Raw genomic sequence first — 15,065 nt, 5'->3', positions numbered from 1 at the left:
GACTACCAAACACTTCACACACCCACACACACACTCACCACCACACCTTTACTAAAGGTCTATGTACAGTTGTTCCTTTTACCCAGCATATCATGTCCAGCTATCAAGACAAAAACTACAAGGCAGACCAAAAGGTTACTTGCCCTCTCGGTGTCAATTCTCTCATCTATAAAATGGGGATAATCCCAGTATGTATTTATAGAGTTGCCATTAGTATTATCTTTGTTAATGTACGTAAAGGATGCTTAGAACTCTACCTTGTACATACGAAGTGTACACATGAGCATTAGTCATTGATGCATTGTTGTCATTATTATCACAAGAAAGGAAGAAATAAGAAGGAATTCTGTTCAATTCTGCCTAGGAATAGAGCTAGGTATAAGAAGGTAGATAGAACAGGAACAGGAAAAGCTTCAGGGGAGGCATCAGGTGAACTGGTGCAGAGGGAACAAGGGGTGCCTGCGAGCGAGAACAACACACAGCCTGTGGGAAAAGGGGGAGAGGTGAAGTCAGAGAAGTCGGCAGGGCCTGCAGCATGGATCCTCAGATTACAACGCCTCCACTCAGGCTACGGAACATGCATTCTGTCTGGTCGGAAGGGAGACCCTGAAAGACTTTCACAAGGATTAGGAAACTGCATCTGAACTTGGCAGTGGTGCGGAGGAGAACGGGGGTGGACAAATTCTGGAGGAAAGGAGATCAGTTAGAAGGTGATGCAAGAGTTGGTTAGAGTAGAACAGGCAGTGGCAGTAGAGATGGAGAAAAAATGCATGAAGAGTGATTTAGAAGGTAAAATGAAGAACATTTGATGATGGCTAAAGAGATGTGGAGAGGGGTGAGAGCAAAAGGAATCGCGAATATACAACTATTTCAGACTTGAGTGTAGGACAGTGGATGGGTTGGATGGTTATGTCCTCAGTCGATAAGGATACAGAACACTTGAACAAAACTGTCAACTACTTTGAGTTAATTGGCGTTTGGCATCCCACCCCAAAACAGAATACACATTCTTTTCAAGTGCACACAGAACATTTATCAACATAGACCATATTCTGGTCCATAACACAATTCTTAATAAATTTAAAATGATTCAAGTCATACAAATTATTTTCTCTAATGGTATGGAATTAAATTAGAAAATAAAAATGGAAGAATATCTGGGAAATCCCTAAATATTTAGAAACTACATACTGTACTTCTAAATAGCCTATAAGAAAAAAGTAAAAGGGAAATAAAAAAGTATTTTGAATTGGTCAAAAACGAAATACAACATACCAAAATTTTGGGAGGAAGCAAAAGTAGTACTTAGAAATTTACAGCGCTAAATACCTGTATTAGAAAGGAAGTTCTCAAATCATGAGCAAATACTCTACCTCAAGGAACTAGAAAAATAAGATCAAATTAAACCCAAAATAAGGAGAAGAAATGGAGTAATAACCAGACCAGAGCAGAAATCAATTAAGTAGGAAACAGTAGAGAGAACCAATGAAACCAAAAGCTGGTTCGACAAGAAGAGCAATAAAATTCTTAACCATGTAGTTAAACTGACCAGGAGGGAGAGAGGGAGGGAGGGAAAGAGGAGGGGGGGGGAGAGAGAGAGAGAGTGAGAGAGAGAGAGAGAGAACACAAATTACCAACATCAGAAATGAGAGAGATGACACCACTACAGATTCTACACACAAAGTACCAAAGCTCACCCCCCAAAAAATAGATAACCTGGATAGTTGTATATTTATTAAAGAAGTTGAATTTGTAACTTAAAAGAAGTTTCCTGCAAAGGAAACTCCAGGCCCAGACAGCTTCCCTGGTAAATTCTACAAAATACTTTCGGAAGAAAAATATGATGATTCTATAAAAACTTGTTCATAAAATTTCAGAGCAGGAAATAGTTCCCAATTCATTTGTTGAGCATTAAACTATTACCAAACCCAGACAAGGGCATTACAAGAAAATAAAATGACAATATACAAAAAGGAAAATATATCATTACCAATTGGGATTTATTTCAGGAAAGACTGGTTTAACATCTGAAAACCAATCAATGTAATTTACTGTATTAATAAACGAACAAAAAGAAAAATGATGAAATCATTTCAATGGATGTAGAAGGAGCATTCTGGCAAATCCAACATGCTTACTGATAAAAACTCTCAGCAAACGAGAACTAGAAGAAAACATGCTCAACTTGACAAAGAGCTTTTATGAGAAACTACAGATAGCATCATACCTAACGGTAAAGGACTTAATGCTTTCCCCCTAAGAACAGGAATAAAACAAGGATGTACTCTTTTACCACTTCTATTCAACATTTTTCCGGAGGGTCTAGCTACTGTCACAAGGCAAGAAAAAGACATAGACGTCATCGCAATTGCAAAGGAAGAAGTAAAACTGTTTATTCATTCACAACATGATTGTCTATATTAAAAATCTACTGGAATCTATTTTTAAAAACTAGTAGAATGAAATGTGAGTTTAACAACGTTGCAGGATAAAAAACCAATTTACAAAATCAATTGTATTTCTATACACCTAGCTATGAACAAGAGAAATTGAAATTTGGAAACTACCATTTATAATCGTATCAAATGCAATATGAAGTAATTACAGATAATATGACAAAATGTGTACATGTCCATCTGACAACTATAAAACCTTGCTGAGAAATTAAAGACCTAAATAAATGGCGACATCTACCATGTTCAGTGGTCAGAAGACTCAATGTAGTTAAGATATCAAGTCACCTATATTAATCTACAATCCAACACAATCCCAATCAAAGTCCCAGCAAGCTTTGATTGGTGAAATTGTTAAGATGATTCTAAAATTCTTATGAAACGCAGAGCACCTAAATATCCAAAACATCTTTGGAAAAAGAAAAAAAAATTGGAAGCCAAATACTGTCTGATTTCAAGACTTATTATCAGCTGCAATAATCAAAACAGCATTATGTTAGTATAAAGATGGAGAAAGAGATCAGTGGAATAGAATAGAGAGCCCCGAAACAGACCTACACATACAGAGGGTGCCAACAAAAATGTATACACATTTTAAGAATGGAAAAAACTATATTAAAATTGCAACACTCAATAAATACCATTAACGAAAGATGAATACAAGTCATGTATACATTTTTTTGGCACCCCCGGTATATGGACAAATAGTTTTCTACAAAGTGCAAAGGTCATCTAGTGGATAAATGATGATTGTCTTTTCGACAAATAGTGCTTGAACACATGGATACCCATAGGCAAAACAACAACAACAACAACAACAAACAAATCACTACTCGTGCCAAAGACAAAAATAACTCAAAATAGATCATAAATCTAATTGTAGAACTTAAAACTATAAAACTTCTAGAAGAAAATACAAGAGAACATCTTTGTAACCTTGGGGTAGGAAAAGATTTCTTAGACACAATGTCTATAGCGTGATCTACAAAAGAATAAATTAACAAATTGGACTACATCAGAAGTAAAAACTTCTGTTCTCTGTATAATATTATTATGATAATAAAAAGGCAAGCTGCGGGCAAAGATAAAACACACGGAAATAACATATTTTATTAAGGACTTGTACCAAAAATATATCAGGAACTATCAAAACTCAGCAATAAAGAAACACACAATTCATTAAAAAAAACAACAGAATATTTGAACAAGGACGTCATTACCAATGGCATATGGATGGTAAATAAGCACCTGGAAAGATGCTCAATATCATTAGTTATCAGGGAAATGCAAATGAAAACTACAACAAGATGCCACTATCTACCTGTTAGAATAGATAAAATTGAAAAGGCTGACCATACCCAGTGTCATCCAGGACACGGAGCATCCAGAACTGTCACATACAGCTGGGAGAAATGTAACATAGTAAAGTCATTTAGAAAAATGGTTTGGTAGTCTCTCAAAAAGTTAAACATATATCTATATATGATCCATACATTCCCTTTCAGTATTTACCTAAGAAAAATGAAAGCACATGTCCATGTAAAGACTAATGCTTGAATGCTCACAGATGCTTTAATTTTAATAGCCCAAAAGTGGTAATAACCTCTAAGTCCATCAATAGGCTAATAAATAAATTGTGCTATATCCATACATGGAATAATAATCAGCAATAAAAAGAAAGAACTTATTTCACTAAGCATAATGTCCTCTAATTTGTTCCATGTTTCCTTCTTTCATTGTATGTATGTATCATATTTTCTTTATCTATTTGTCCATTGACAGACATTTAGATTGCCTCCATATCATGGCTCTACTTATATGAGCAATCTAAAATAGTCAAAGTCATAGAAATAGAGAACAGAATGGTGGTTGTCAGGGCCTGGAGGAAGAGGGAAACAGTAGGTATTAGTCAAAGGGTACCAAGTTTCAGTTATGTAGGATAAATAAGACCTAGAGGCCTACTGTACATCATAGAGTCCACAGTTACTAATACTGTAATATATATTTTTAAAAATTGCTAAGATGGTAAGCTTTCTTATTACACACAAAATAAATAAAGAAGATGAGCAGAAATGTTTGAAGGTGATGGATAGGTTTATGGCAAGAATTGTGGTGACGCGGGTGGCCAGATAGTTCAGTTGGTTAGAGCACGAGCTCTGAGCAACAGGGTTGCTGATTCGATTCCCATATGGGCCAGTGAGCTGCGCCCTCCATAGCTAAAGTGAAGACAACAACCTGTCGCTTAGCTGCCACTGAGCTCCCAGGCGCCATGTGGCTCAGTTGGTTGGAGCGCGCGCTCTCAACCACAAGGTTGCTGGTTTGACTCCCTAACTAGATTGAAAACGGAAACTGGACTTGGAGCTGAGCTGTACCCTCCGCAACTAAGATTGAAAGGACAACAACTTGACTTGGAGCTGATGGGTCCTGGGAAAAAACACACTATTCCCCGATAAAGTCCTGTTCCCTTTCCCCACTAAAATCTTTAAAAAAAAGAAATTTGTGTTGATGGTTTCAAGGATGTATACTTATGTCCAACCTCATCAAGTCGCATATATTATATATTAATATGGACAGCTTTGTGTATGTCAATCGTACCTCAAAAAATAAGAAAGAACTATTGTTACATATGTTAAACTACAGCAACATAGTTAAACATCAAGATGATTAAGTTGAGGAAAACAAGCCATACAAAAAAGAATATAAACTGTATGATGTGTTATATAATATTCTAAAAAACGCAAACCCATCTAGAGTCTGGAAGCAGAACACTGGTTGTCTGTGGGTTGGGGAGGGGCAACAGGCAGGGACAGGATGGAGAAATTAGAAAGGGGCACACAAAATTTGAGGGGGGCTGATTTTGTAATTTTGATTGTAGCAGTGGTTTTACTTGTATACACGTTTGTCAAAACTTATCAAATTATACACTTTAAATAGGTGTTATGTGCAATTTATTATATATCTCAAAGCTGTTTTTTAAAAAAAGTGGCATTAGTGATCCAAGTAGAAATAGTTTCTGCAGTAGACTGCATTATGAATAGAACAGAAGGAAGTAGAGACTGAGTGTAGACTTCTCAAGAAGCTTTTCTTTTGGAATGAGAGAGGCAGAGGATGAGAGGGAGTGAAGGAGTGGAAGACTGACATAATCAGACAAAAGGTTGAGTTATGTGTTTTAAGATAGGAGCTCAAGCTCATTTATATGCTCTAGAAAAGGAGTCAATGGAGAGAGTGAAGTAGAAAACGTAAGGATGAAGAGCCAGCTGATGGAAGATGACATGGAAAATCCAAGAAGAAAACTAAGTCTTGAATAAGAGGAATTTTATGGGTACAAGGGCAGGTATGGGTGGGGAGATGCAGAGTGGACTGAAGAGTCAGTAGAATTTAAGTCTGTCCTTTTTCTTTTGGGGGGAAGGATGAGGTAGGAGAGGAATAAGATACTGAAGAATAGTGGAGCTTTGGAAAAGTCTTTGGTTATAGCAAGGGAAGTGTAATTGAAAATAAATGTGCAATCTAGGGGCATTCTTCTGTAACAAGACGAAAGACAATGAAAGTTTTAAACAAACAAAATAGCTATTATTACACATGTACACGATGGAGTATTATCAAACAGTCCTTCTCTACTATCTCTCTACGTCTAACCAAATTTCACTTATGTGTTATAGATTTTTCACAAACTCTTTAATTTTGTTGGAAAATATTTCTACAATACATATAAAAATAGAGAATTAACTTAATGAACAGCAATGTTCTACCATCCAGCTTTATCAAATCTTAACACTATGTCATATGTGCCTCCATTAACAAACTCCTTGAACCAAATATAGGCTTACTGGACAAGAGAGACTGCATGAGCAGCAAGCATCAACATGCTCACTTACTTTGCACATTTTATATATTTCATGCATAATGCCCAGAGCACCTCTGAGAATCTCAGGTAATACGGTGGGTAGGGACAAATCAAATATGACCGGAAATGACCACTGGAAAGCTAATTAGGTAGTTCCCTTTAAGTGAACTGTTAATATATTAAAGTCATGCAAATTAGATCAGACCTATAGGTCTTAGGTTTGGGAAAAAATGCCCTCACAAAATATGAATTTTTAATAAAAATGGTAATTATGATTCGCAGTACTGACATTTTTTTTTCTTTCATGTTCTAATGCCCTTTCCCACTTTGGCATTGGTAAATATGAGCACGATTAATAAAAAAATATTTTTTCCCACATCATGTAAAATTTCTGAAGCTGAAAGCATGCAATCAGTTTCTAAAGACAAGAGTTTTATCCTTTAAATCGTCATAGAGCATTCATTAAATCTTCAGAACTGTAATTTAGACCGTACCTGCCAAAACAGACTGTGTGCGTCTCCTCTCAGAAGTTCAACTGTGTCCCCTGCCTGGATGTGTAATGGGGGTCCTTCATGAAGAGCGGGGGCTGGCAGCCCAGTGTAGTTCCTAATGACCTGCATCTTTGGCAAACCTGAAAATAAGCAACACAACTTTTAGAATGGAGAAAACAATGATGGGTGAAGTCCAAGTGTACTTGGGAAAAAAACAGCCATTATTAACATTAAAAGTTTTAATAGCACCAAGTTCAAGTAAACATCTGAAGTCTCTACAATGGGATGTTTTCAACTTTCTCATGATTCGAGATGATAATGCAGTAAGACATATATTTATTCCCTGATTCCTTCCATACTTTTCCTCTTGCTCACCATCAAGCTATTTTTAGTTGAAAAAATATTTCTCTTTTAGCTGATGCCTGCTTCATAAAACACACATCACGTACAGTTTAATGGAAAAGAATCAATTTTTTCATCAACTCTATCCTCTCTGCCTATTACTTTCCTCTTGGGCACTGGCTGATTTCATCACTAAGGCAGCTCACCCTTTCTGTGTATGTATCGCATTGCCCAGTATAAGGCTCATATCTTAAGGTTATCTTTGTAATTCAAAAGCAAAAATGTGATGGATGTGCCACTGCAATACTTAAGACATTTATATGGAGAAATTCTTCAGGCTCAAATTTAGGCTTGCAAAACAGACCCAATAAAGGGAACATGTCTAAGCCAATAGTACCAACAATACTTGAAACACAGATCCATCCCCCACCTTTTGTGTGTGTGTATTTCTTTGAATGTGCAGTGAGACCTTAGTTTAATATTTCATTTTTGAGAGCAGCAACTTCAACTGCACATGGGCCATGGGCTTAATTGCACCAATAGTGTCACAAAAGGACAACCTCACAGTCACTTTTTCATTTCGAGATGAAACTGTTCCCTTCTATGAGTGAGATCACCCATAAACAGGATATGTGTGGCACATTCAGGAACTTAAATCATTGCTAATTACACTTCAAGACTTTTTATTCTGGTGATGGACTGTGGTGATAGTGTAACTGTCTGAAAATGCTGCACTAAAAGGAAGATCAACGTCATTGAATTCCAGATGCCCCAGTTACCTAGAAAAGACCAGTATCTATATGAAATGCCAGAGTGAACAGTTTAAGAAAGTCCTCAAAAATCCTCCCAAAGAGGAGAAAACAAGTGTTGGAAATGAAACAGTACTAAAAAGTTTAAGTGAACACATTTTTATCTTTCCAAACAGATGGCAGAAGGGCTGAAAAACATTGAGCCCTTCACCCCAATTGAGCTGCTGTAACTGCTGAGACATGTTACGAATTGCCTCACCTCCCCTTTGCTCCAGTTCTTGTGCTACAAAACCTCTGGAGGGATGACCTTAACCCCACATCTTTTGCAGAGCATTTCCTTACCAGATGTTATGGCGGGGGCAGCCTTACACAAACAGCAGACTTTGTTGTCACTCCCCAAAACAACACTCCACAAGAGAATTCATCTCAGTGAGATGTTTATCAGACCTGCTCTTGGCACATTGTAAATGCCTTGAGTGGAGAGAGAGTTCATGTTACACTTTCTATTAGGCTGCCATTGTTCATTTAAAATGATACCTAATATCCCGTGCATATACCAGCTGACTTAGAAGTCCAATATATGGAAGAGGATGAAGTCTAAAGTAGAATTTGTTTACATGAAGTCTGGTTTGCATGATAGCGATTCCATGTGGAATGTGGGGTGGGGGCAGAGCCCCTGCAGTTAGCCTCAGGCGCAGTTTTATTGGGCATTTCTAGAGCAAGGAAAGCATTTCATTCAGTTGCTCCCTTAATAATTTTGTTTATGTGTCATTTTTTTAGAAAAACAAAGACTAAAGGCACAAAGAGTTTTGAAACCTGAAATCAGTGATGTGGCCTCAAATGGGACCAGCTGAGTGCTCAGAAGGTCCCAGGTCTTCACAGCAGCTGTTTCTGTGGCCAAGACCCACATGGACAAAAAGAAGCAGTATCATATGACCAGTGGTGGAAATGGCGGTTCTTTTGTTCCCAACATGCCCAAGGTAGTCATTCTCAAGGAGAAATTATTGAAAATGTTTAGAGTAGTTAGGAAAAAATTTAAATTTGATGACATTTCACCAACCCAAGATAGAATAGAGAATTACAATATGGAATGCCCAGGCCACATAAGAAGGCTGTGAAATGTCAGGTATGGAACCAAGTTGCCTTAGTTATCTTTTCTGATGGACTGGAATGCCCAGAACATATGGCCTAGTAAAATCATAACATGTACATTGAAAAAAGTACATAAATTAATATACTCCAGTCAAGAAATGAGACCTAAGTAGTCTTCAGAATGATGGACTATGTTTTCGTAGTCTTGCTTACCCCTAATTTTTTCACTTATCTTTTCTGCTATTACTTTCTTTTTTGTTATGAGCTTCATTTGGCAAGTTGAACCAGTAGCATTACAAGCATAGGGTATGTTGCTGACCCTATTCGTAGGACAAAACCTTTGCCAAGAATTATGGTTGAGCCCAGGTGGTAGCCAAAAAAGAAACTGTTATTTGCCTGAATTCTGCCATAAATGATTTATAAATTATAGCATTTATTTGACTTATATGCCTTTTCTTGTAGGATGAGTTCTGAATTTATAATATAATAGAATTCATATTTTTTTGGTCATTTGTTAGGATGATCTTTAGCTATCTATTTGTGATTGGTCAGCACTTCCTGTTTCAGGATGATCTGTTGTCAGGACCACAGATCAAAGGATAAAAGGAATAAAGCAAGGGCATAGCAGCATGATGAATTCTGACACTCTGCCCCTTGCCTCAGGTGCCTGCATATGATAGGAAAGCTATGGCACTGATGGGATGAACGGCTGTTTTCCAAAAGGTCCCTTTACATTCCTTTCTTTATTAAAAATGACACAGTAACATTGCTAAGAAGGTGAACATAATCACGTTAACTAATAGAAAAAAATGCAATGCAAATAAGAAGAGAGGGAGTGGGTTAAACTTTACGTCAGCACTCAACCATCAATATAATTGTTAACACAATCTACTGCCACAGCAGGTATCACACCTCATAAACGAGATCAAGAATGGAGAAGAAATTAGATTTGCCGATGCACATATTTCGAATAGCCATTTTGTGTTGATTTCATGTAAGTTTTTGTCTCCCCTTATAAAATATCCCTGACAGGGTTTTAACCTCTGTTTAAAAATGTCCAGGACAGAACATTCACTACACAACCCTATGACAGCTCAGTCATGGTTGCATACAGTTTATTAACAAGCTGCATCTGAAACTTACTCAATAATCTCCCTGCGTAACTTCTCTCCATTGACCTGCCTCCTTCCCTTCGGATTTATGCTGAAGAAGGCAAATCTCCTTTTTATAGATTAGCTTTTCAAAATTGGTTCAGGCTTAAAATCCCTAGTTCCTCAAAAAAACAACACACACAGACTGTTCATCTTTTCCTTTGGTTTTCCACACTTCAAGGAATTCGGATATGCATAACAACTACAAAAGGAGAACGGCAATTTCCCTCGTTGACCATGGCCAGTTGGCAATAAATAGCCAAAAGTTATTCTAAACACTGATTTAAAAAATAAAAATTCTATTATATTATAAACTCACAACTCATCACAGAAAGCTGCTTTTTTCTTCTTGAGTAAACAGATCCAACAGCTAATTACTTTCTTTCTGCTCCAGAACTGCATTTACAACGGATATGTTGGTACAGCTACAGGCTTGCTCATGGAAATCTAAAAATTTATACTGCAACTGCCTTCAGATATTAAATTCAAAGTAATCATAGGTAATTTCAACATATATAGTTAAGCAATCTTGGAAGTTCCCAAAATTTCATATAATCAATTATCTTTAAGGGAATATAATTTAAATGGCTAAGACAAAATTAGATCTCTTGCCAAATATTTAGTTATTTTTGCTTGTTTTATACCCTATGACAAATGCTTTGCTGTACAGCTAACTATATTAATATATAACTTGTGGACAACTTTGCCCTTTAACTTTTGTTTGCACTAGTAATTACGCTTAGTCTTAAATCAGGGTCCCCAAGTCATCCATAGGCATGAAAAAGTAACAAATGGAAAAATCAGCAATATTAAAATGATAGTTATACTCTAGTAATACCGTGTTTCCCCTAAAATAAGACCTACCCCGAAAATAAGCACCAGTTAAGATCATCAAAAAAAAAAAAAAAGATAATCAGCCAGACAGATGCATTTAGTATGTTATGATGATGTCCCAGAAGATGACATGACAGTATTTGAATAAATGTAGATTATTGTACATGAAAAAATAATACATCCCCTGAAAATACGCCCTAATGTGTCTTTTGGAGCAAAAGTTAATATAAGACCTGCTCTTATTCTCTGGGAAACATGGTAGTCATAGGGTTCTGATTAAATAAAGTTGAAGCCAATGTAATTATGTGAAACACTAGAGTTTCCCCAAACAATACAGAAGTGTTTTTAAAACTGGAATCAGATTTAAAAATTTCCTTTCAAATCTGAACGCAATGCCACGAATAATGACACATGCCAAGAAATTTTAAGATGTGCTTTAAAAAAAAAAAAAAGTGTATTCCAGGGAGAATCCTATTAGAAAGTTTGCCAGATATAAACTATTTCACTTATAATGTTCACATAAACCCTGAAACTTCAGTGAACCTAACCCACTGTACTGGTACCAATCGCTGTGGCTTCTAAGGAGCGTCACTGCCACAATATAGATTGGTATCTATTCGTGACTTCCTCGCCCTAATGCAATGGGCCTCCTCAGGGCAATAATTTGAGAGTGCACTAGCTAAATGCGCTGCCAGGAATGTGCTGACCTTTCACCTCTGAGTCCTAATTTAAAATTGAAACACAGCCATAAGAATAATTTAAGTTTGTTAGTTTTAGGAGATTTCAGAAGATGCTGTTGGTTTATCCTGCGAACCTGATCACAAGCGTGACATATCCACTCAGTCCTTAAATGTCTGGAGCGCTCCATAAGTGCTGAGCATGGTGGTTTGAGAGCAGAGCAAGGGCAACCTTCCCGCCCTGGAAGACCCGGTTGTCCACTGAACAGACAGGGACTTGAAGACAACCATACCACTGGGCGTGGGCTCTTGTCTAGCGGGAACTTTTTCAAAAGATGCCGGTCAATAAAAAGTTCAGGGAATTTGTCTTGGTAAGCTTTCAGTAGGATCTGAAACATGTATTTTACCTTTTCTATAAGTTTCCAGGTGTGGCTCCCAAATCCACAGGCCAGGTTTGGGAATCACATTCTCGTGGGTCCATGAGCAAGGCACCATGACCCACATCTATAGTTCCAAACTCGCTTTTGAGAAAATGACAGTAAATAAGTGTTGTTTGGCATCTTTCCAATGAAATCCTCTTTAAATGAACATCTGGGCTCTTCCTGATACAAGTTCACGATCTAACCATCAGGTCTGATGACCAGGCTGACTAGACTGAGCAGCTCATAAATTAGGGGGTCTGGGATGCTGGATGCTGGGCTTCCCTTGTCCACTGTGTGGGCCCTTCCAACTACACAAGGCACTTTCATTCATGTGTTGGTCTTCCCAGAGAAGCAAAAGGAGCCATATCACGGAAACCATCTGTTACAACAGAAGCAATTTGGTGGGAAACAAACTGGTCTAAAAGAACTAATTGTTCACAGAGGAAACACTCCCCATCCATTACTCCACAAATTTTCACCCAAAGAAGGCTACTTTACTCTTATAATGATGAGTCAAATGAAGAAAACAACAGTCATTGTTCATATAAAAGCAAGGATCAGACAAGTACCTTCCTCCAACTGTATAAACACTGACTAACCACTCTTTGGCACTACTTATTGGAATATTATTAAATCAAGGGTGAAAGATATAATAATGCCTTTGGAAGTTTTGTTTACATTTATTAAAAAGATTTTATAGGCTACTAAATATAAAAGAACTATATAATTCCTATTAAAAAATATAAAATTCCATGTAGTGTGTCGTGCGGGGCAGCCTGCGGGGCCTCTGGTCCCACTGCCCACATAAGAACGCAGGATATGGCTAGGCCAAAAAGGAACACCCACGGAGCCATTGGTAGGGGAGCCATTGGTGGGGGAGCCATTGGTGGGGGAGCCATATGGCTATGTTCTCTCTGGCAGCCGGGGAAGACACACGCAGTAGTAGCCGCGCGATCTGCAGTCCTCCATTCTCTTTTCTGCCTGAGAACCAACCAACCAATCAACACAGCTCTGCAGTTACATCAGTAGCCAATTGGCTAACCGGTTACAGCTGATGACCAACCAATCACAGTTGATGGTCATTCACTACCCGAGCCAGCACCTCCCCACCTGAGACCGAGAGCCTGGAAACTGCTCTCTGGGACTCTGTCCCCACACAGTGTTTAAAAATCCATGTAACTTTAATATTCTGTTCTATCGAATACATATGTTTTAGTGAAGAAAAACAAATGTTCCCCTAAAATCTTTAAATAAGATCAAAGCTCCCAGAGAATGTGCCATGGGTTTGAAAGACTAGAAAACGACCCCTCCTGGGGTTGGGAGAAGCCCAGTGTGAGGAGCACAGACTGAGCTATTTCAACATCTTTACAGATAGAAAAAGAACACAATCATGCAATTTCAAAGTAAGAGCATGATCACACAGTCCAACCACCTCATTGTCTACTTTATGAAACTAAGAACCAAAGTGGTAAATTAAGTGCCTAAAGTCAAACAGCTAGTTGGAAGCAGAAATGGAACTAAACCACTCTTTCCTGACTCCTAGTTCAGTTCTCCTGGCTGCAGGCTAGTCCTTCTGTGGAATGTTCAGGAAATGAGGCTGTGGCAGAGAAGAGGTCACCTGATACCGAGTAATGTATGTTTGGGGATCCGCTGCATCCCTACCGGGTGTCCAGTGTTATCCCAGGGATCAAGAAAAAAGGAGGCAATACTCTCCTTCCAGTGGTGAAAGACTGAGAGCTCCCCAAGGAGGAAAGTAATAACTCCCACTGGTAAATTTCAAAGACAGAGCCCCAACGCTCCTCAATAACTAACTGTACATTATACTTGGCAATCTATGGAACTGCGAGGGCTTGACACGTCCACATGCACTTCGATGAATCTGTGCACAAGTGGCTACATGTCGTTCTTTCTACAAAATGGTATAATCACTTAAACCACAGCATTCCGCTATTCTGACCACAGACCAGTGGATCAGGGATGGTGATGAAGCCAAAGGTTGCAGTAAAGGAGGCCATCATATGAGACACCAGGGTCTGAGGAGAAGGCTTGAACGGGAGTATCTGAAGGGGCAGCCTGCATTGGAGCAGGAGAAGTAAGATGATCAAATTTGTTCATACAGAACATGAAAACAACAGGCAGCTCTGTAAGTCAGCAGGGAACAATGGGTTCTGACTTCTGAGAAGAGACAACAGGGATTACTACTTTCTAGAACTGTTGTTCCTGAAAGATTCCCGTAAAATATACATGATATACATGAAGACTTTCAGACTGAAATGAGCTTGAAGTACAGAAGAAAATGGTCAGTGACATTGCATGAAAGCAACTGATAAAATTTTAAATTGATATACATATTCTTGAGGGTCTGACCCATTCCATCACTCTTTTTATACATGTATCCTGTTGAATGATTTGTAATTTACCCAACAGGTCAAGTTCTCATTCACATGTTGCACCTACTTCCTGGCATATACTTGCTGCTGTCTGCATACCCAGCTCATACCCCACCCAAGGAAAAAAAAATCTGACTTCTCTCATTCCTTAAAACTCAAATATCACTTCTGCTCAGAAGCCTACTGATATTCTTTTAAGTGTGGGTTAAGTATCTTAAACATATGAGTATGCTAACTTAGATGTTCATGCTTCCTGCTTCAATACCTCTCTGCACCAAAATTATTTACTTAGCTAGTATAAAACATACACACTAGACCACAAGCATCTTTTTATGTATAGTCTCTATAGAGTTTATACATATGGGTACTAGACTATGAGCACCTTGGTGACAAAGATCGTGTTCTTGATCTCAATTAATCTTTTGGAAGAAAGACGGAAAAAGGTATCCTTCTCCTTCAATGGCCACCCTTCCAAATTCACAAACACACACACGATTACACCTCCAAAATAGCGCTCTAAACAACTGTTTATTCCCATTTTTATTTCTACCTCCCAGTTCAAGCATTATCTTTCATATTAACCTTTCCTCATCCACTCTTATGATGCTTAAGAATCCTAC

The 15,065-nt window shown here is 38.0% G+C and overlaps 1 protein-coding gene across 2 annotated transcripts in view; it reads right to left on the bottom strand.

Annotated features, from left to right (window-relative positions):
* The window catches only part of VAV3 (vav guanine nucleotide exchange factor 3), a 339,163-nt gene that overhangs the window by 56,254 nt on the left and 267,844 nt on the right, over window positions 1-15,065 (bottom strand). For both annotated transcript variants that reach the window (XM_081025193.1, XM_081025192.1), the window contains exon 20: window positions 6,792-6,928. In XM_081025193.1, coding sequence (XP_080881319.1) covers window positions 6,792-6,928 — 137 coding nt within the window. The remainder of the gene's footprint in view (window positions 1-6,791; window positions 6,929-15,065) is intronic.

This window comes from Rhinolophus hipposideros (genome assembly GCF_964194185.1).
Source record: "Rhinolophus hipposideros genome assembly, chromosome: 19".
Lineage (NCBI taxonomy): Eukaryota > Metazoa > Chordata > Mammalia > Chiroptera > Rhinolophidae > Rhinolophus > Rhinolophus hipposideros.
This window is presented reverse-complemented; position numbering and strand designations above follow the sequence as displayed.